At 38.6% G+C, this 22,717-nt stretch overlaps 1 protein-coding gene across 4 annotated transcripts; it reads left to right on the forward strand.

The window, feature by feature from the left end:
• The first annotated feature begins 359 nt into the window (after window positions 1–359).
• LOC311021639 (abl interactor 2-like) lies at window positions 360–21,555 on the forward strand. Of its 4 annotated transcripts, XM_084022316.1 has the most exons (12): window positions 360–526; window positions 8,449–8,616; window positions 11,145–11,321; window positions 12,383–12,400; window positions 13,194–13,297; window positions 16,076–16,228; window positions 18,062–18,186; window positions 18,645–18,986; window positions 20,123–20,287; window positions 20,409–20,489; window positions 20,795–20,977; window positions 21,157–21,555. In XM_084022316.1, the coding sequence occupies exons 1-12, from the start codon at window positions 410–412 to the stop codon at window positions 21,330–21,332; spliced, it is 1,809 nt and encodes a 602-aa protein (XP_083878442.1). In that variant the 5' UTR covers window positions 360–409; the 3' UTR covers window positions 21,333–21,555. The 4 variants fall into 4 exon arrangements, with proteins under 4 accessions (XP_083878442.1, XP_083878444.1, XP_083878443.1 ...); XM_084022318.1 differs by lacking the exon at window positions 18,645–18,986; XM_084022317.1 differs by lacking the exon at window positions 12,383–12,400.
• Window positions 21,556–22,717: the final 1,162 nt, after the last annotated feature.

Consider the following 22,717-nt stretch of genomic DNA (forward strand, 5'->3'; position numbering starts at 1 on the left):
GGCAAATATGTTGTACAGATCTTTGAGTGGTCGGTAAACTAGAAACGGGCTATATAATTACTAAAATATCTGAATACTACCTCTACCACTGAAAATGTCACGCTGTCAATTGAGTATCACATTTACATGCTGCACCTGAACGCTCCATAAAACTGATGGACCTGAAGATCTCGTAATAGTTAGACAATTTTCCTCATAATTTGATGTTTCTATGAGGAATTCAACGAGGCTCTCTTAAATCGGCATGCTCTTTTCCCGTTCAAAGCCAAGATCTCGAAGAAATGTTCCACTTTCCCATTTTTATCTTGCTAGTTCTGTCGTAGTTCCAATATTGCCCACATTCCTTGAAGGCAACGGAATACATTCAGTCAGCGCGCGCCGAAGCCGTTAGTAGTAAAACCATGCAAAGATGGCGGAGCTACAAATGCTACTGGAGGAGGAAATTCCTGCGGGACGGAGAGCTTTACTGGACAGTTTTACCAACCTGGAAAGAGTAGCGGAGTACTGCGAAAGCAACTATGTCCAGGTACATGCTGGTGTGTAAACACCATGTCTGTTCGTCATGTAAAATGACATCGGGGTAATGTTAGCAGGGAGTGGGCTGTTGGGGAGCTGGAGAGGGGAGTGATGGAATGACAGCACCCAGCAGCTCCGTTATGTGACCGTTAGCTTTATTCGAAACACAAAAGTCACGCCGAATTGACTTTTTTTTCACTTAACGACTATACGGCTGAACAGCTTGGACCTCAGCCAATACTTAATATTTCACCAAACACCAGTGATTTAATGGGAATTCAACTTTTATACCTGGTGCAACTCTGAAACATTAATGTTGTAATGTCATACGTGTGTGTTTATTCGTAAAATGTCTTAAAACTTCTACTACACGGTGTGGCATTCGCAGACATTAATTTCAATTTAGCCTCAAGTTGTATTGGTAAATTAAAGGCGAGGATGTACCACACAACTGAACTGTTAAACCAATACTCTGTTATCATGGCGTTGTTGTAATAATTGCTTATAGCCTAATAAGATTTGACTAAATATAGTGATACAGTTATTTTACCAGATCTGCTCCATAAACATAAAGTTGTTCTCATTCAGGTTTCAAAAGTGTCACTGTAGGTATGTGTTAGGAGAAAAATTTAAATTATTATTTTACTTAAATGTGTTTCAAGCCTTCAAAGAAATCCAAACATATTAAAGTATATTAAGATATATATGTATTTAGATGTATCAGTACAATAATCATAACACTGCTTAACTATTGACCCCTTCAACATGTTTTACGCTCTCATTAATCTAGTCATGGTGTTTCATGGTGTAATGGACTGAAATGGTCTCGTTGAGAGCTGCAACCTATTATATTTTCTGAATGTTTTAGATTAATCAATCAATCTTCTAGTCTATTGGAGTCCAGCAAATCCTCACATTTAAGAATCTGCAATGTGAATTGGGTGATTTGTTTTTTGTTATAATTTACAAACTATTTAAACAGCTGCAGACAAATAATCTTTCAGTCAAATAAATGTTTTAGCTCTAATATCATTTTTCACAGGACTAAGGAAGAGTAACTGTTGTGCTGGTGAAAGCTAATGGGGATCAAAATAAATAAACAAACAAACAATGTGATGTCATTGTCAATTTTAATGTTGATGATAGTCATTAGCGTTCAAAAAGGCACCAGATTGGTAAACGGCATCTCTTAATAGTAATACACTGAAACTCCTCAGTATCCAAGTCTTTGATTAATTTCACTGTTGATTTATCTCCAATCGCTTTCTGGATTAATCAATGTATGGTTCAAAACAAGCCAGAAAAAAAGTGAAAATTGAGTCAAAGGTGATGTCAAGTTGTTTATTTTGTTATTTCTATCATATTAGAAAGAAAAAAGTGGCACACTTTTTTCCTTAAAAATGAATTTAATTAACTATAATTGATTATCAAAAGAGTTGTCAATTAATTTTCTGTTGATTGACTAATTGTTACAGCTCTTGCTGTAACATCCAGTAATAATACATTTATTTCTTATTTACAATTTTTCCATAGCTATCTGTGTACTGGGCTGACATTCATCTCTGTAGTCAGTTAGTGAAGACGTGTGTGTGTGGGTGTGTGGGTGTGGGCAGGCAAAGCTGTTATGGACAACTGTTCTTTGTCAGTAGGCTTTAAATACACACCTGTTCATTGCCAGATTTGATCTTCATCACATTTCTCTAGCAGTCAATCAACAAGACAGGCTGGCTTGACAGGCTGCCTTTTCTAAAAGCTAAAATCAATATATAATAATAATTGAAAAAAAGATGTTCCCCCGTATTTTTCTTATTTTCTATAATCTGTACTTAATTTCGTCCTTCATTTATCTTCATTTTTAATTCATTTCCTTTGTTCCCGTCTCTCTTTCTGATGCCAAATTGACCTTCTTACTTCCCGTCGTTATCTCACCTTTCCTTCCTGTTCTGAAATAACTCCTAACAATCTTTTCTGTTTCTGTGAGTAATAGCCTTTTTCCACATCTTTGTGAATAAAAATACTATTTTTCTAGTTCATTAGGCTAATACTAGATGTCCAAATAGGGCCTAACAGGGCTAACTCAGTGCCCGATGGCCTACATTCCCACTGCCAGCAGATGATGTGTACTGTTACATAATCCAACGGTTGAGCTTTTGATCTTGTTTTATGGACTAAATATTTGGATTCAGGGTTGACCCATGTTAAACCGTGTAGCCTGCTCCTGGGCTATCAGACACATGTCTGGATTATATCTGTCTAGATTTATTTAAAGCGGGCAGTGGCTCATCTTTATACTATTAATGATATGTCAACATCAAAAACTCTTAATATCTTGAACAGGAACAGTATTTGGATCAACTAATTAAAATCAGGCGTTACAGGCATTTAAATGTGATATTAATCAACATTTAAGTTAATATGAATTTGATCAGATTGTGAGTAGATACTCTGTATTAAAGGACTCACATTGGGATCCGTACGTAGTGAGAATTGTGAGAATCAAGCTGTTTAAATGTGCACAACATGTTTATTTCACACATTTAAACAAAACTTAATTTTCTTTCAATAAAAAGTTGGAAAAATGTAATGGACCTTGTCCTCCACTGTGTCCTGTATTAGGACCCCCCCCCCCCCCCCCCCCCCCACCATCCTTTCTGGGTTGTCTACAGCTGGTACTAGTTAGCTGTCAACAGAGGTAGTTGTAATGCAACTTGACCTCCTGCTGCTCATTGAAAACACATGGTACCACTGCAGGAGGCTGTGTGTGTGTGTGTGTGTGTGTGTGTGTGTGTGTGTGTGTGTGTGTGTGTGTGTGTGTGTGTGTGTGTGTGTGTGTGTGTGTGTGTGTGTGTGTAAAAACATGGCAATTGATTTTCCAGTTGAAGGAGTATCAGCCTCCACCTTCAGCGTTGGTGCCAGGAACTGCTCCTGCGGGGGCGAAACAAGCTGAGCATTTGGAAAGACGGGTTTGTTCCCAGAAGCTTGGCAGTTTTAAACTTGAGCAGAGCACATGATGATTTCACATTTCATCACAGCTAAAGACATTTTTTTAATGTTCTTAGTTTGTTTTAGGTTTTGGCCACTCCTGCAGTTATTTATTAGCAAGAGTAATTTTGCCCTTGTCTTGCACTATACAATTAATCAATTAATCCAAATATTTATATATACATACAATTGACTTGACTAGTTGACAGTGTGTCTAACTGCAATTAGTTTGTTCAGAGCATCATGTTGTCAGTTTTTATATATTTTCTTGAGGGAAAGCTACAGATAACAGCCAGATTTAATAAATTCATATAACAAACATACACACATGGCTTCAATCAAGTCAATGAGATACTGGTGGTGGTTTATGGCAAATATTAGGTGTCTTGGTCAGCCCTTTTGTGTAAACTTGGTCTCTGTATTTCCTCCTCTGGTGTCGAACACAGAGGAGTAGAATGTAACAAAGAAGACTAACGTATACAATTCACAACTCAGCAGTGTAGCTCTATTTAAGCATTTCATTTCAGTTAGATGGTTAGCTGGGATATTAAGTAATAAATGATTTGGTACAATGTAGATCTGTATTAGTTATAAGGTTCAACAACTTCTGGAGCACATGAGGGACCTGTCCTTGTAAGGTAAAAGCAGTGGCTGTGTGTGTGTGTGTGTGTGTGTGTGTGTGTGTGTGTGTGTATTTTAGATTGAAGTGGTTCAGCAGTGGAACTTGTTGAATCCGAAAAAATCTGACAAACTATCAGTCTAAACAAACAGCAAAAATATATATTTATGCATTTTCACTTCCAGTTCAACTTAAATGTAATGTAAAAGTATTAATAATTTAGCCAAACTGAAATGAGTAGAATAACATTTGCCTGTAGAATTTGCACAGCCGGAACCTGACTCTTAGACCCAAATGTGTCTTCATTAAAAACGAGGTCAGAGGAATCGGAGCGTGCATATGATTCCATGTAGATCTGATCTGACTCATGTACATGAACCTCATACATTGAGCTGGATTTTAAATGTGTATGTGTGTGTGTGTGTGTGTGTGTGTGTGTGTGTGTGTGTGTGTGTGTGTGTGTGTGTGTGTGTGTGTGTGTGTGCTATGCCCTGTCCTCAGGCCAGAGGAGGCAGCCCTCCAACTAGGTCACAGCTAATAGGACATCAGATGGCTGATGGGAAAGAGAGAGAAAATAACAGATGTAATGAGGATGTGATAAAGAGAGGGAGAAGTGAAAAGGAAAGAGAGATTAAATAGGGAAGGAAGACTAGACTGAAGACATATATTGTTCTCAGTTAAAGTTGTCTCAGACCTTTGTCATCCAAACATTTCCAATAACTCATGAGTCATTATTCAAGTCATTATTCATTGAAAAACATAAATAAATAAGTGCCGCATTTGAATACTTATCAGGGCTCCATACTAGGGTTGTCAAAAAAATTGATAATCCAATAATAATCAATACTAAAAATTGGATTACATACTCATTACATACTAATCGTCTTCACCCAGCAGCGCTGCAGATTGACACCGTTCACACCAATCGCAAACGCATCTCTCAGAGCTCTACTCATTTCATACAGAGACCGAAAAAATTTATTATTTATAATTTATGCCGAGACGACAACATTATTTAAAGTGTGTACGGAGCAGCTAAAGTGTTAGCATAATCTAGCTCTGATCGATTCGCATTTCAAAAGTAATTAGCTTATCGTCTTGCGGACAGGCTTAACAAACCATGACTCCGACTTTTTACCAATCGTCATTATTATGATGTTACTTTGGCATAATCTTTATCCATTTATTGCAGTTAAATCACAACAAAGTGGTTTGATTTGGGCACATACGTCTGTAGTAAACCAGGTGATATGTGTCTAGCAATCCACAGTGAATAGAGCTTAATTAAATTAACCGAGCACCTCTGGGTGATGTTATGAACTCAGACAGGACGCCATTAGATTAGTCAGTGTATCTGGGACTATTTCGGCCATGAATGATTAAACATTGGCACAGAAAATAAACAGGGCTAGCTGGATACATTAGCATGGACCTGTTTACACTGTGGAGAAACCTGACTAACAACAATTTATTCACCAACTGAATCCAAGGTTTAACCTTCATGTACTCATGTTCACAGAAATCCCAAATCATAGAATCTTAAAATATTTGTTATACGCACCCTACAGATATGTTTTTTTTTTCTCTACGTCAGACAACTTTTTAAAAAAGTGTTATTGAGGTTGTTTGTATTTTTGTAATCTTTTAAAAAAAAATCTACCTCTCAATTTTTTGTAATTTTGTCCCCGTGGTATCGAAAATGGTATTGAGTATTTTCCTGGGTATCGGTATCGAGTTTTAAATTCTATTATTTGCAATTATTTCACAATAGCCATAAACTGGCAAAAGGAAGAGAGGAGTCATTAAGTAGTGACTCTGATGAGGCAAAATGGTAATAGGCTTAATCCATGGCATCAGTAAATAGTGCCTGATAATCCCCCCCACCCCCCAAACAAATTGTTATACATTTTTTTTTTTATATCGATATTTGGCGCCAGTGTATCGATAATGTACCGCAGCAGGGAGTATCGTGATTTATCGACATTCCGATATATTGTCCCACCACTAATAGACTAATATACATTTATACACATATTAATGCCTGGTCTCTTATATGAAATGCTATCGAGTACTTGGTGCCCACAGACGGATACAATATTTTCTCCTCTATTTCTGATTCAGCCACGTGTGTGTCTATTTTCATCATTGCATTGATTTTATAGTGGGACGTACAGTATGTACTTGTGTCTTGGTGTTCCTATCCACCCCCCAGTGTGTGTGTGTGTGTGTAATTTGGAGGGAGACACACATTGGTGTCTGTGTTCCTTGTCAACCTCAGGCATGAATGAGTTAGCACTGACTTATATCATGCATCAGCGGGCGCACACACACACGTGTCTTTTTATACTGTTCCTGCTGTATTATGTACACATACAGTATACATTTAACCTTTCTGTCGTGTTCGGGTCAAATCTGACCGATTTCCTACTTTCATCAATCATAAATATTGTGTTTTACATTTTATTGTCTCAAGGCTTTATGATATCCTCCACACTAGGCATTTGAACATATACAATTGATGATCACCACTTTCGTTGAATTTTGAGTGGTTAAATCAACTTTGTAACACCTGTGGTGTTCCCGGTCAAAAATGACCGCCATAGGAAATGAATGGGTGACCCTAGTTTGTGTTCATCCATCAGATAGTATAGAACCACAAATCAACCACCGCCACTATACAGACACACACACACACACACACACACACACACACACACACACACACACACAAACACACTACACCCCACGTGAACCCCTTTCAGACTGAATAATTAGGTGTCTCCTCTTCTCACCTCTTTCCTGCGCTTATGTTCCTCTCCCCTACGTGAACCACACTTTTTGATACAAAATGTATCATATCTTCACACAGACCACCTATATAAAGCTTTATTTGCGTATTGCTGTCATTTTACTCTGAACACAATGAGTAGGCGCCTGATTAGACCATTTTCTGCCAGAGAGGCTCTTGACCTTTTTTTTTTCAAACTGATGAAGAAGGGATTGAAGTTCAACCAGAAATAGAGGAGGATGTCTCAGAAATAGAAGACAACATCGATCCTGATTTTGATCCAGACCATTGTGAGACCGACCAGTCAACAGATGGTGAGGAAGAGGCACCTGAGATGAAATTCCAGTCTGGTATTCATCCACCCAGGACAGTGGAGGCAGAGCAGGAGTTTAGGATATTGTTAGGATGACGCCAGGGCCAACACGGAACGCAACATATGTGGATGACATCAAGTCCAGCTTCCAACTCTTTTTACCAGAGTCCATTATGGAAATTATACTGATGACAAACCTGGAGGGGAGGCGTGTGTTTGCAGACACATGGAAAGCATTGAACCAGGTAGACCTCCAAGCCTACATGGGTCTGTTGATTTTAGCAGGAGTATATCGGTCCAACAATGAGGCTACAAAAAGTCTGTGGGATGCGGAGTCTGGGAGGCCTATATCTGTTCAACTATGTCCCTGCAACAGTTTCATGTCCACTCACAAGTTATCTGATTTGATGACAGAACTTCACAACCTTTCCGACCTTGCCTACGTTTGCAAGGCGCATTCCGACCTGATTGCAAAATGATGTGTTCATGCTGATGTTCTGATGTTTTGTGAATTCGGTCTCTGTTTTGATTTTTTTTTTTTTTTTACAATACACGCAAATTTTGGAATAAAGTGTACAATTTCAATATTCACTGCAGTTATTCATGTAAACCAGTAGTCTGAGACATTGTTAACAGCTTAAAGGGGAGTAAAATTAAATTTGGTGATGATCAGTGGTTTTTGTGTTAATGTAAGGGCAGTTAAAACAGGCCGGTCAAATTTGACCGGGAACACTAAAGTAAGGGGGGAGAAACGAACACGACACAAAGGTTAAATAAATACTCAGACATGTAGTTATACACATAATCATGAACAGCCCCATATTGTATATCTGTATCCATTAGCTATACATGCATATCATGCTGTCTTTCATCTTCATTATGACATTAAAGAGGTGGAGCCTCTCTGTGAGTATATTCATGGTATGTCATGAAATTAAAATATTTGTCCTGGAATTTCTTTTTAATGCAGGTGTTGTATTAACCATTTTTTTTTTTTTTTTTACCTTTAGTCCATGGTATTTCAGAGGTGTCTGATACTGTATGTGGAAACCAGATCCAGATAGCACTGCAATGGTGTGTCATGTTGAGCTGTACCTAGGAGATTATGCGTGAACCCTGATGTCCAATGTTGTGGTGAAAATACTAAAATACAACAGTAAGCTTATGAAAAATGTGAGTAGGATTTTGATTTTGCTCATGTGTTCTTCATCCCTTGTATCCTCCCTGCAGTCAGCGGACAAGGAGCAAGCACTGGAGGAGACAAAGAGCTACACCACCCAGTCTCTGGCCAGTGTTGCCTACCTCATCAACACATTGGCCAACAATGTGCTGCAGATGCTGGACATCCAGGCCTCGCAGCTCCGCCGCATGGAAAGTTCTGTCAACCACATTTCACAGGTCTGGTGGGGAACATTTCAGTTGTGCCATCAGTTTTGTTCATTTGTATTACTAAGTTCTCATTTGGGAATACAACACAGCAAATTCTCGAAAATCCTAGAGCTCTACAAATCATATACATATATATATATATATATAATATTAAGCTAAGAATGTACCTTAAGAAAAAAAAGAAAACGTTTTTCTTTTTCATGGTAAATTGAGATTCAGGATTTCCTTCCACCAACAACACTGCATAGATTAGATGAATAATTTCACACATATTCCCTCGATCAACTCAGGTGTCTAAAGGCACATTGATGCTGAAGAATGTTGTGAAATTGTTCGACAAACTTCATTTTTAAACCTGAAATCTGTCTGTCAGCATGCATGAATAATGGTCATGGGCATTGTGTAGTTCTGCTATTCATAGTGAGAGAACTCATGGATGAAAGCACACACAATATGTGATCATGTATGCATGTGGTCTCACTTATGTTATCTGCTCTGGCGACGCTGCTCCCTTCAGTGCGTCATGCCAAGTGCAGCAGCCCAGAATCCCAAGGCATACAGCAGTAATAAACTGCAGAGTGAAAAGTGGCTCGAGTGCAAAATGATTATTCTTTCTTTCCCACTCTGCATTATGTGCCCTTGAGAGTTTGACAGATAGTGTATGTCCAGTATGTGGTTTTATAGGAGTTATGTGCAGCATTATTTCTTGGCCAATATTCTTTAATAAGTAACAGCTTAATACATTTGCTTGTGACAGCTGTATATATGGCCAGTGAAATCAATAGTCACCGCCACTTTTGCAATCTGAAAATTCCATGAAAACGTCATAATATGATGAAAAGCCAGGATAAGATTCAAAACCTGCATACTAGTTTGCAAGTAAACATACAACGAATTGAGTGCATTTAGATGGGCAATAGTATCCTGCAGGTCCAAGAAATCCGGTCTCTTCTGCAGAATTTCCATTCACCCATAACCCACTCAAGGAAACCAGGGTCTTATTCATGTGACATCTACAGAAAGCCAAGCGTTTACTTCTCTGTATTGAAGGATAAAATCTAGGAAGACAAAGAAAAAACAAGACTCTCTTCATGTTTGTTAGCTGGTAAAACAAATAAAAGTATCTGTAGGTGTGAAGCATCACCAGTGGTCTGATCAGGCTTACACAACACTCTGCACCCACACATCTCACCACACTACACTGACGACAAACTCACATTTGGCTTTGTTCTCTCTCAATTTGTCATTAGTATACTTCAATAACACATTCATAGACAAACTCACATCATTTGTACAAATTAAGCTGACACTTTGTTCATTACATTTTGTGTTAAAATTCATTATTTAACTATTATCCAACTGTAGGAAAATTTATATTTTCATTCATTAAACATTTAAATCCACAACAGTTCCCTTACAGATCTGCTGAATACTTAAAGGAATAAAGTTGTTTTCAGTGGTACAGAGGATCCATTCTCCTCCTCAGACCTCTGAATATGTAGTATAATCAGAATACACTATGCATTCAGCAATAATGAGATGCTTCTCTCTCTGTAATGTCAGGCAAGGAGTGTGATTACACGTCATAATTACAGCTTTCAGTTCAGTGAGACACAGTCGCATCTGTTATGTAGGCGAACGTGTGGTGCCATGAGGCTCCCTCTTAAAAAGAATCACACTGAGATCAGCTTTTATATTCCATTTTGTATTTCATGCCATAGAAATCAGCCAACAACGTAGCTGTGTAGGATGAAGATGATACAGACAAACGTGCGTCCAAACGCACTCATTCTGCTTTGTTCAAATGCTTAATTTCTTACCAAAACTAATGGTCCCTAGCAACTGGTCAATGTTAGAACTCCTATGTGAAATGATTGTCAATTATAACAAACTCCTATCTTATATAAATCTTAGTGAAATGTCCTACTTTGAATAAAAAACCCTTGTGATGCTGACTGTTTACGAACTGTCACCTTTGTTATTTGAGTTTGCAGGCCTGTATCTTTAAGTACATTCCTGTATAATGACACTGAAAATATAATTAACATTTCACTCAAGGCTGGAAACAGGTTTTCATACATAAATTCACAACATCCAAAATATCTGCCATGTGGGAACCAGAGCCTGTGTGAAATTCGAGGATTAACTCAAATTCTTTTCTCACAGTGAATACATTTAGGGTTTTTGAACTTTGTGTTTGTCAGCTGAAGAAATATGACACTACAGTGCATGTTTGGGCTCCTAAAACGTCTGTCCTTTTTTTTTTATAGCTAATGTAAAACGGTAGGAAGCAATATATTTACAATAATGAAATGAATGGTTAGTTGCAGCCCATTTTTTTAAACAAAGGTTGGCCTTAAACTTGACTTCAATAGCACAATAAGCTAGAATATCTCAACCAACTTTGGTGATTCTCTGACTGTGGTTGATATCAGTGAGTCAGTATTCAGTTAAAAAACAACAACCTGTGTTTGAGTACAGTCTCTGTGTATTTTATATAAGCCAGGCAGATAAATTAACCATCCTTTCTTTTTCAGACAGTTGACATTCACAAAGAGAAGGTGGCAAGGCGGGAGATTGGCATCTTAACAACCAACAAGAACACATGCCGCTCACATAAAATAGTCGCTCCGCCCAATCCAGAGAGGCCGGTGCGCTACATCAGGAAGCCCATCGACTACAACATGCTGGATGACATTGGACATGGAGTCAAGGTGGATATAATAATTCAAATAATCATGATGAAAACCTTTAGTTAGTTTAGTTACATAGTACATATAGTGTCCAGATACAGACAGTCGGGTCTACATACCAGAAGGGATTGTTGATGTTTTGAACACCACAAGAACAAATATTTTTAGTTCTTTACTTTTTTTTCTTTTAAACTCCTTGCTTTGTTGACATAACCGGGCCGGCCACGCATGCTTTAAGTGTATGTTCGGGCATGTGAGCCTGCCCCACTGTTACTGCTGTCAACACTGGCAGTAGTTTGCACTGTTAGCAACGTTAGCTGCAAGCCACCAGCTTAGCTGTCACCATGTTGAGTGCTAACATAGTATAAACTACCTTTTAAGCTGTATGTCTCACTGTGTGGAAGTGACTGGAATCACTCTTTATGTGTAAGGCAACATCAGGCTTCACTTAAATATTGCTTTCCTGAAACTGTAAAATAAAATATTAATACATATTTAAATTAAATTAAAATGATTAAAATACATAGATACAATTTATGAAATTGTTATTTATGATTACAATAACAAATTGCGCACCAGCAACTTGGAAAACAATCTTCAGAACTAAACGGAATTACAATTCAAGTGTTAAACTTTTTAATCCAGTAACAAATTGTTTATTGCTGCATCAAATGTAGTTTATAATGTGTAAATATACAATATAGCATATAAACTGAATTTAATTGAATAGATTGGACTGGACCCATTGTTACTGATATCTGATCCATATTGGTGCATCACTTACTGTTTGTAGTCTGTGTTCGTCTCACAGAATATGTGGAGTATTCATTTGCAATAGTGTAAAATGCCTTAAAATGCAATAGTGTATCTTGAGATTAATTTCATGTGAAAGCAGTATGGTATAATTTTCCTCCGAGTCTGTCTCTTTCTGTCGGCCTCTGTTTCATCTCTGTCTTTCTGGGATGTTTTTTCTGCCTTGTGTTTTAATGTTTCCATGATGCTGTTTCAACAACACTAACCTCTAGATAACCTTTCTCCCCTGTTCTTCCTCTTCTTCCCTTTGCTTTCACTGATGCATTAAGTGGTTGTTGAGGTTTAAGGTAAGGTTGCACTACACACCTGTACATAATACCAGGACAATAGATCATGTGGGGGAGGAAAAATACCAATTGTAAAGGTGCTTGTGTGAATTGACGAACAAACGGAATGATTGATGCAGAAGTTTGCTAGATAGACGTGTGTTTAAATCTTAAAGCTAACTTTAAAGCCAAATTGGAAAAGGAATCATAAAAGTGCAGAATCATCAAATTTGAACATCTGCAGTTTCATTCCAAAATGATCAAAGACCAAGACAGTTGAAAGCTGAAGCTGGTAAGTGAGTTGACCTTGAGCTGATGTTTTTATCTATAAAGAAAATGCAGATTATAACTTTTATAGTTATGGCACTTAAATACTGGTATACTGTCAATAACAAGAACAAGAACAAATTACAGAAATATCTGTATATTTAAGTAAATAAGTAATATTGTAAGTGTCAACCATTTCCCCCCAGGGACCAAAAGACATTGTGATTCTGTAACCCTTCATTTTAAGACTCTGACCTGTTGATAATTCCTGAACTGGGCTGAACTGTATGCTCAATGCTTAAACGATGAGTAAAATGCACATGTGAACGCACATTGTAGAGGGGCTTAAGCACTTGACCTGCTTTAATTCTGTATTGTGTACCATCGAGTGAGGACACGTACACATCGGTAAACTCTCTATATAGCATTGGTTGTCTTTCGCTAAGTCTGAATCTTTATCTTTATCTTAAGCATTGCCACTGATTTTTTAAAAACGGGTAGTTTGAAAAACATTATGGTCACGTTGAAATATATATATTTTCCACAGGTGAACGGCCAGCAGAATATGAAACTAGGAGGGGGACTGTCCCGGACCAACCCCCCCACCCAGAAACCGCCCAGCCCTCCGAGGGCAGGCAAGGGCATTTTAGGGTATGTACCCAGCTTACAACACAAGCTCACACACATCTATACACACATATATTCCCACACACACTCTCTCATCTTGTGGCATGTGCATTATTCCTCTGTTTTCATGGTTAAATGTAAGTGATTGGAATTCTCTGTTGTGTAATTATTTGTCCTGATTATGTGGAAAAACGTCTGCATTTCATATTAAATGTCTTATTATAAATGTAAATAGAGGATTTTGCAGACACAGAAATCCTCCTTCACAGAATCACAGATGTGTTGTGTATTTATTAATAAGTGGGGTGCTGCAGTTTGTGTGTGGTTGTCTCTTGTGGGAGGACGGAGGATCCTGCGGCGAGTTTATTACAGATTAGACCCGGCAGAGGGGGATGACATCACACACAGACACACACACACACACACACACACACTGAAACACAGTGCTCAGAGGAAGAGGAGTAATGTCATGCGTTGTGAAAGCTTGTTGTGTTCTCAAACATCTAGGTCACCCAGTTGTATCTCTTCTTCCTTCTCTTCCTTATCTTCATCTACATTTTACTTCCTATCTCAATATTTTCTCTTTCTGTCTCATCTTCTCTCTCATCCTTCCTTCTCCCTCATCCCACCTTTCTCACCTCTCTCTCTGTCTTCTTCACACACTTCTTCACTCTCTGTCCTCTGAGCCAGTGGCCCATTAGCTTAGCTTAGCATTAAGCCTGGAAAGAGGGGGTAACAGCTTGCCTGGCAATCTGTCCAAAGGTAACAAATTCACCACCTACCAGCACCTCTATTTAATTGATTTACCAGGCACAGTGACTTCTTGAAGTCTTGTCATCAATAGAGCCTTGTTTAAGAGCCAAACTGTCAAACTTTTCTTTTAATGAATTGTATATCTCACATTTGAGTAACATATTTCAGAAACTTGAGAGGACCTAACCATTTTTATGAGCAATTTTATAAACCGAAAATACGATGCTGCTAAAAGATATTGATATTTCTTTAAGAATTCCTTTGTTTAACCATTAAATCATTACAAAACATATTAAATCACTTATAATGTATTATTATATAGCTGTGTGTGTGTGTGTGTGTGTGTGTGTGTGTGTGTGTGTGTGTGTGTGTGTGTGTGTGTGTGTGTGTGTGTGTGTGCGTTTCAAGCCAGGTAGCCAGCTGGTCTATCCAGGCCCTCCTGTTGGTGTGTTCCTTCCTGTTTCCTGTATGTAACCTGCTGATCAACCGGCTATTTCTCTAAAATAAACCTTAATTAGGTGGCAGCTTTAAGTGTCAAAATGACGTGAAGATTTAAGAGAATAAAACGGAAATATAATTGTTGAGAACAGTCAGTGTTTCAGTTTATAGGAAAGACTTATCAAGAGTGGCTCCGTTTGTTGGAACTGAATCTGTGGTCAACAAGCCAAGTCCCTCAAACACAAAGCAGTGTGTTGGCATCATGCTATCAACAGCTCATGTCCTTCTGTCTTCTCTCCCACCCACTCACACACACACACACTCACACACATAGAACATGAAAATGTATTTTAAGCTACATACACTCCACGCAACACAAAATGTAGATTTTACTCTAGTAAAGGTGTATCAAATCAGATTTCAGAGTTATACCATGTTCTTGTTTCTTTCTCCTGCAACAATTGACATTATTTGTGTTGATTTTGGAAGACATTTTCATCAAACTGACTCCTGTTTGTCTTCAGCTTGGTTTTATTCTGTGGTGATGCTCATGTGTCCTTATTCTCTACAGTTTGTGATTTTGGTGGAGTCATAAGTCCCAAAAATATTCCTAACCTTTAAGCATGACCTTAACCAATTTCCCTGTTTCTCTGACAGCAAGGAGGCATAAACCCCACCCGTATTTTATGTAGACATAATGTATAATTACACATAACTCTGAATAATGATACTTTATGTATGTACTCTGGAATCTTAAAATGTATTGCTACTTCATGTCATGTTTAATATAATTATGGCTGACATTTTATACTAAAATATGCTGTGTGATTGCTGGGCTGGTACTACAGCATGTGAGACCTACAGTACCCTCCTGTGGTTACTTACCCACAATTACTTTATAAAATGCTATGACTGCTTCATTAAATATTATTAAAGTAGGAATCTGATAAAGGATGCAGCTGGTTTTAATAGTGCAGCTGGTAAATGTGTAGCTAATTTGAATTACTTTGAATAGGCTAATGCTGCAAAGTTAACCTGTAATACATTACAATTTAACAATTTTTTTTATTTTGTATTTATAATTTGAATCTGCAAAGTAACTAAAGCTGTTGAAATAGATTCAGTACATTAGTACGAAGTACAATATTTCTCTCAGAGAAGTATTGGAAGTGTCTAGTAAAGAACAAGTGCTTCTAAATTGTACTTTAGTACAGTAGTTGAGTAAATGTAGTTCCATCCCATCACTGGATTTCAGACATGTATGTTTAATTATATTTTAATTAAATTGTTGTTGAACTCTGTTTGATCCACAGATTGACTTATTTTTAACTGGTTTTCAGGTCTGGTCTTTTAAAGCTGCTGTGTTGTCTGTATAAGAGTTTGGAATTTAATTTTTGAATGTGCCAGATTGCAAAAATAATATTACTTTGACAACATTGCATATGAGTAAATTGATTAAACACCTCAGTTCATATTTAAATCTTGCATGAGATTAAAATGACAATGTTTTGTTTTAGGCTCTGGAGTGTTAAAGGACATTGGTGTGGGACATTGTCATCAGAAATAATCCTCCATTAACCCAGTCTCCGTCCTTAACCCTTACATGTACAGGAAAAACTCCCCCTACAGGACACTGGAACCAGTGCGCCCCCCAGTGGTGCCCAATGATTATGTCTCCAGCCCCACCAGAAACAATATGCCCTTTGGACAGCTTTCCAGTCCATCCCGCACCGCCACCCTCAACCATCGACCCCGAACATACAGGTAGCCGGGCCGGCGTGTAAAAAGGGCTGCCAGATCAGGATTTTACTTCTGCTCTTAATGCTTTTTCAAATCTTCTGCTATAACATTGCTTTTTAAGATTTCTGCCTCTTTGTAGTTGCAAAAACACATCTTTTTGTCTAGTTTGGGACACCAGATTCAAAATTGTTTGGGATCACTGATTTTATTCCTGCCACTCCTCAGTGCAATATGAGGTCAATAACAATGTGTAAAGAGTGCTCTTGAGGTATACCTCGTTGCACAAACAAGCTTCATTACAATCTAGACTGACAGTGTATTAAAGAGAATGATACTAGTAATGCTAAAAAAAGAGATGCATCCTCTTAACACATCCTTCTTTCTCTGCGTGCGTTATTTCATGTTTTTGTTCTTGGACAAGCAATTTTTGGGGATTTGTTAGTTTGTCACAGGCAAGACATTTACCAAGAAAACATGTTCCCCAAACTAAATTTCAGGGTTTTGAAGAGCTGAATTTAAACTGCTTACTTCAACCACAAATAATTGACACCAGGAAATAAGCTTTAATACATTGTGTTAGATACTGCTGCCATATCTGTGCATTTACATGAAGCTAGAGGCCGGAGACGGTTAGCTTAGCTTAGCATGAAGACTGGGGGCACAGCTAGAAACAGCTAGTGTGACTTTTTGTCTTTACACTTCAGGTACAGTACTACTAAAAGCAAAAATGTAAATGTATTTTTCTAAATAAAAAAACAAAATCTTGCTTAAAATCATATTCACCCATGTATTCACTATTCTTCTATTTAATTAAATTGATTACATTTAAGTTTGAGCAGCTTCTCTGAAAAGTGTGTGAATCCATAGAAACCCGACACCTTCAGACTTTTTTGTTACTTTTAATAAATGTACAAGTATTAATATCTCCATCGGTCACAGTCACTGTGTGCCAGCATCACTGCTGAGGACTAACTTTCTGCTTTCATCCTCACAGCATCTACTAACTGATTTTATTCTCATTCATTGATTCATTGATGCATTTTCAGTTTGTAGTTTTATTTGTTCTCCTTTGCAGTTTTTGTAACTGTGAGCTTGTGGCTGCTGGATGGGCAAAGACAGTTCTAGAATCTTTTCCATCCAATCACCACCTTTTTCTGTGCTGATCTGGTGCTTTCAGCCAACCAGAGTATGTGTTTGCAACTTGTCGTTGTTTCATTGCTTCTGCGCTGACATTAACTTGACTCACTCTGGCTCTTCTGACAGCCATCACTCTATTATTGTGATGTTTCTCTACAGGCAGCTGACTTCTGTCTCTTCTTTTGTCTTGTCTTTTTTTACTTTATCTTAATTTTGATCTGTTTGTCTTTCTGCTTCTTTTGCTCTAACATCCTCTTTTCTCCAGTTTTACCTTCATTATCTGCTTGTGTGTCTTGACATCCTTTTTCAAAATGAGTCAACTTGTCATGAAATTCACGTTCATATCATCCCTGAGATGTTTTGTGGTTATTATTCAATGGCAATGGCAAATAGACAATGGCAAATAGACAATAGTCAATAGACAAATTATTTTTTGTGCCATGCATTACACATATGAGTACATCCCCGTATGAAACACACAGGCATCATAGCTTCATCGTGACTTAAATGATGTCATCACTTGTGCAGCTGTTAGGTGTGTAATCCTTCTAATTACATATTTCCACAACCTTATACTTCAGTTTTATGCCAAACTAAGACTTTCTTGATTTGCAAAATTGTATTTTAAATTGCTAAACATTAATAATCAAACACAATTCAAAATGTTTACGTGTGTGTGTGTGTACGTGTGTGTGTGTGTACGTGTGTGTGTGTGCACAGTGGTAGCAGTGGGGGCAGTCATCCCAGCAGCAGCAGTCGGAGCAGCAGCAGGGAGAACAGTGGCAGCGGTAGCGTGGGCATTCCCATCGCAGTGCCGACGCCTTCCCCACCCTCCACCTTCCCAGGTAACACACAACTTCTTTGATTTCTTTACTTTCATTTCATGGAACTTTTTTATTTCTGTTTGGTTGGATTGTATGTTGTGAGTTTGTGTGTTGGAGTTTCATGTTATGTTTTCTGATTAGAAACCAGAACACCTCTGTTCTAATCAGGCTATCAAAGATCTTAATAAAGAAAATGAAATCATTGATTTCTTTCCCTCGCTACATTTTTTCCTCTTTTCTTCTGTCCTTTTCTGTTTTCTCTCCTCCAAACATGACATATGACTAAAAGTCATACAATTTACCAGCAATATATTTTAGTTGATACTATTTTTTGGATGTGATGTTTAAATATCTTCTTGTAGCAACCACTACTTGAGATATTTCTAGATAAGCTATGGTTTTCACTCCCTTGCTGCTTATCTCTCCTATCTCCCTCTTTTCCTTCCGTCCACCCTTCTTTCTTCTCCTCCTTCTTGAAGTTTCCCCGACTGCTGGACCAGCTAGCTCTTCCTCCACTGCTCCTAACTCCTCTCCTTCCCCCTCCCTAACTCATTCCTCCTTCTCCTCCTCTTCCTCCACCACAACCTTAACACAGCCCAACGCACCCTTGCCACCAAACTCACCTTCACAACATGCCAACTCACCTCCTCAACCAAACCCGCAATCAAGCACACCGGCCAGCACTTCCCCAGCCTCTAACCCCGCACCCAACACATCCGACGTCCAATCGGTTGTTTTGCCTGGAGAGCTGTCCCCTCTGCTTTCTCCTGCCCCTCCTCCTGCACTCTCCTCCTGTTCCTCCTCCTCATCACCTGCTGAAGGTAAGTTTCTCCAGTGACACTACTACCTCCATCGCCTGCTTTCTCCCTTTCTCCATTCTCCATGTTGTCATCAAGAAAGGGTACTATTCGTGTTTTCTCTGTTGTTTTCATTACATTGTAGAGATGAAAGTGAAAGCTATAATAAGTGTGTATGAAGGTCATTTACATGTGTGCTGCTGATGGGATATTTTTTGTTGGATTCCTACGTCTGCAACTTAAGGTTTATTTTGAATGATTCTGCTGATTATGTTCTCTATTGATCAATTTGTTTTGTAAGTTTATGAAATGACAAAAAAAAGGGAAAAAGCTGAGCTTAAGATGTTTTCAAATGTCTTGTTTTCTCCGACCAACAGTCCAAAACTCATGACTTTAAAAATGACAATCGAACGATTAATCAACAAAACATTTTATTTTGGATCCAGTTCCACGGTGGCAATCTCTAAAGCTCAGAAATCTTATGTCAAATCTCACATTCATTTCAGGAGTCACTTTCTACCAGATAACTTTGAAATCATATCAGAGCAATAGTTTGAGGTGATCAACTTAATAGTTCAGACATCCAAAATGTGGAGCAAGTAAACGCTGCAGCTGTTATTTTAGTATCAACATCTCTTCTGCTGCTCATCTAATTTTCAGGTTGATGCTTTGGGTTTGTATCTGCAAACACAACATACAAGTTGTTTCTTAATGCTCTTATTGTCACAACTTGATTCATTCAGCTGGGTGCTCATCTTGGCATCCTTCTTTTTTGTGATTGTTTTTTGGTTTATTGTCAAATATAGGCTGATTTAGCATTGGAGTAATACAGTGTACACAATACAGTTTGTGTGGAACATGTACACGTCCTTTATAATTGGCAGCTTTATCACTTTGACAGCTGAAATTAGTATTTTAATTTTATTATATATATATATATTTTCTGTTTTTATCCATTCAAGCTGGAAGACAATAACATTAATACAAAACAAAAAAAATTGAAAGTCATGCTGGTATTTAATTTCAAGTGTCTGAAGTGTTGAACGATTAAATATTTTCTTTTGTTGACACATTAAGTACCAGTTCTGAAGTGGATTCACACCAATCAGGGACCCTAATATCTGTACTCGGTCTAACCTTGTCCCTTTCTGTCGTCTCAGGCCCCATCGTCCCTCAGTTCTTCAGTATGAACCGGCCTCAGCCCAGACAGCAGGCTCCACAGGTGGGGGGGTCGCTGCCATACCGCCGCCCCCCCTCTGTGACCGGTCAGCCAATCATAACAGAGAACCAGGTCAATGGTGGTCCCTACTTAAACCAAAGCCCAGGTATGCACTGTAACACACTTGTCTGAGGTTTTGCAGGTGGCGGGTGAACTGGGCTTCTTTGAAGTTGGGGGTTCATTTAAATTTGTTTTGCACATCTTATTTGATTTGTATGTGTTGGCAGCCTCCCCCCCGCCCCCCTCCCTCCTCCAGTTCAGCCCTCAGCTTCCTCTGATGGGTTTCGTTGCTCGAGTTCAGGAGTCCAGTAAGTAGTAAATGAGCTCAGGCTTTATTTTATTGCTTTTCATGTGAATATTGGTACGTCTGTGTCTGGATTTACCGACATTGTAAAATTACAAACTTTTTTTTTCAAGTTTTTTCTTCTTAACCCCTCCAGTTACCTCAGTGCTTTACTCTATTGAATCTGTTTTTGAGGAGGTTTTGGGTGTGAATTGTGTGTATGTGTGTGTGTGTGTGTGTGTCTGTGTGTGTGTGTGTGTGTGCTTACGTGCGTGCGTGCGTGCATGTGTTTGTGTTTGAATGTATAATAATGTACTTTCTCACCTTCAGTCTCAGACGTCCCTCCTCCCCCTAACCCTGATGCTGAGAGCCAATCAGGGCCTGAGGAACCCCTGCTCACTCCTCAGCCATTGGAGGCTGGACATGAAGAGGAGGACTCAGCAGTTGTGGAGTACAGCGACCCGTATGCTGAGGAAGACCCACCGTGGGCCCCCAGAAGCTACAATGAGAAAGGTATGAACACTTCATACTGTTTTCCCATTTACTTTATATTATGTTCGACTCGTTCGACTCTGGGCCCCTCACTAGCTGCATTTCCTGTCTATATCTCAAGTAGCACTATCAAATAAAGATAAAATATCTAAATGCTCTAATGCTGTTAATAATATTATGGTGTATTTGTCACCCCCCAGTGGTGGCCATCTATGACTACATGGCCGACAAGGAGGATGAGTTGTCGTTCCAGGAAGGAGCGATCATCTACGTCATCAAGAAGAACGAGGACGGCTGGTATGAAGGTGTGATGAACGCGACCACCGGCCTCTTCCCTGGAAACTATGTTGAGTCCATCATGCACTACACCGACTGAGGACGAAGAAGAGTGGTTTTGTTTCCTTGCTTGTTGAGTCTCTCTCTCTCCGGAATAGTGCAAATCAGAGCATCCGGACAAAAATCTAAGTTGTTTTATTTTTTTTTTATTGTGACGGTCGTTTATTGGACAGAATCAGAAGCTATTAGTGAGTATGAGCATCAGTTCAGACTGTATATTTTGGCCTTGCATTTAGGAGGTCTTAATGCTGGTTCAGATTATCTTCTCAAACAAATATTAATAAGTTGTCTTGTTGGAGAACTGAGAGGCATTTCAGGCATTCTTAATGTTGTTATTTGGTGTGAGTTTCACTCCCAACGTTTCTGTTCTTTTACAGAAGATCAGAGAGGTTTCTTGTGATCACAAAAATGATTTCAAGATGCCGACATACACATAAAAAATACACATAAAAAAAATCAATATCTGCATCCCCCATGGTTAAATGTCCATGAATTGCTTACATATACAACAACTTTCCAGTTCATCGCTTATCAAAACTCCTTTCTCCAGAAGAGGACTGGAACTTATGGACCTCCATTCATAGATCACCACTAACATCTCTCCGGCCCGACACAGTGCTCTGGCCTATGAGCTGTGCTGGCAGTAGGCTGTTGGGGATTCATCAGCATGTGAACACCACAGCTTCATGGCAACATAGTTTTAACTGTGGAGAAACTACCAAAGATCTTGGTAACGAAGCAGAGATGGGCAGTTTTTGGCTGAGGAGGAAGGACGAGAATTCGTTTCCATCTCACAAGGAGAGCAGTAGCCTCCATCTGATGACCCTGCAGCAGACGCCATGGAGCTTCTTGACGTGCAACAGGCAGAAACACTCACCTGTACAATTCTATTAATACCAGTATATATGGCATGCCTGGGAAAGATGAAGTTAAACAAGTCCATCATTCAGAGTAGTGAAATTATTCTTTTTTTCACCTCAACTTAAACCTTTTTCAATCGTGGAATAATAATTTCATGCTCACAGGAAAACAAATCTTGCTATGTTCAGGTCCTATTCTTTGTGATCACAAGAAATCAATGTATTGAAAATAATTACAGGTATTGTATGTCTTCTCTGAGCTTCTGTAGGTTTGCCCTCAACCAACCAACAACAAAAGACATTCACATTCCCCTCAAGTGAAAACTTGAGATTATTTTTAGTACCATGTGGTAACCCAGAAGAAATATATGACATATGTTATCTTTGATCCCGATTTTAAAAAGACAATGAGAGGAAGCTATGCAAAAAACATTTTGCACAACACACTAAATTCAGAGATTCTCTTTCTCTTGTCTTTATATTTGCCCCCCTCTTCTTTCCTCTGAAGCACTTTTAAAGACCGGCTAAATGATCGCTGTCTGGTTTACTGACAAATGCATTGTGT

The sequence above is a fragment of the Eutrigla gurnardus genome (genome assembly GCF_963514095.1).
Source record: "Eutrigla gurnardus genome assembly, chromosome: 12".
Lineage (NCBI taxonomy): Eukaryota > Metazoa > Chordata > Actinopteri > Perciformes > Triglidae > Eutrigla > Eutrigla gurnardus.

Excerpts from the sequence above, each read along its gene's own strand:
- LOC311021639 (XM_084022316.1), top strand. The coding sequence starts at position 410 with ATGGCGGAGCTACAAATGCTACTGGAGGAGGAAATTCCTGCGGGACGG. Across the intron at positions 527-8,448 it reads GCGAAAGCAACTATGTCCAG|TCAGCGGACAAGGAGCAAGC; the intron begins GTACATGCTGGT and ends TCCTCCCTGCAG. Across the intron at positions 16,229-18,061 it reads CATCGACCCCGAACATACAG|TGGTAGCAGTGGGGGCAGTC; the intron begins GTAGCCGGGCCG and ends GTGTGTGCACAG.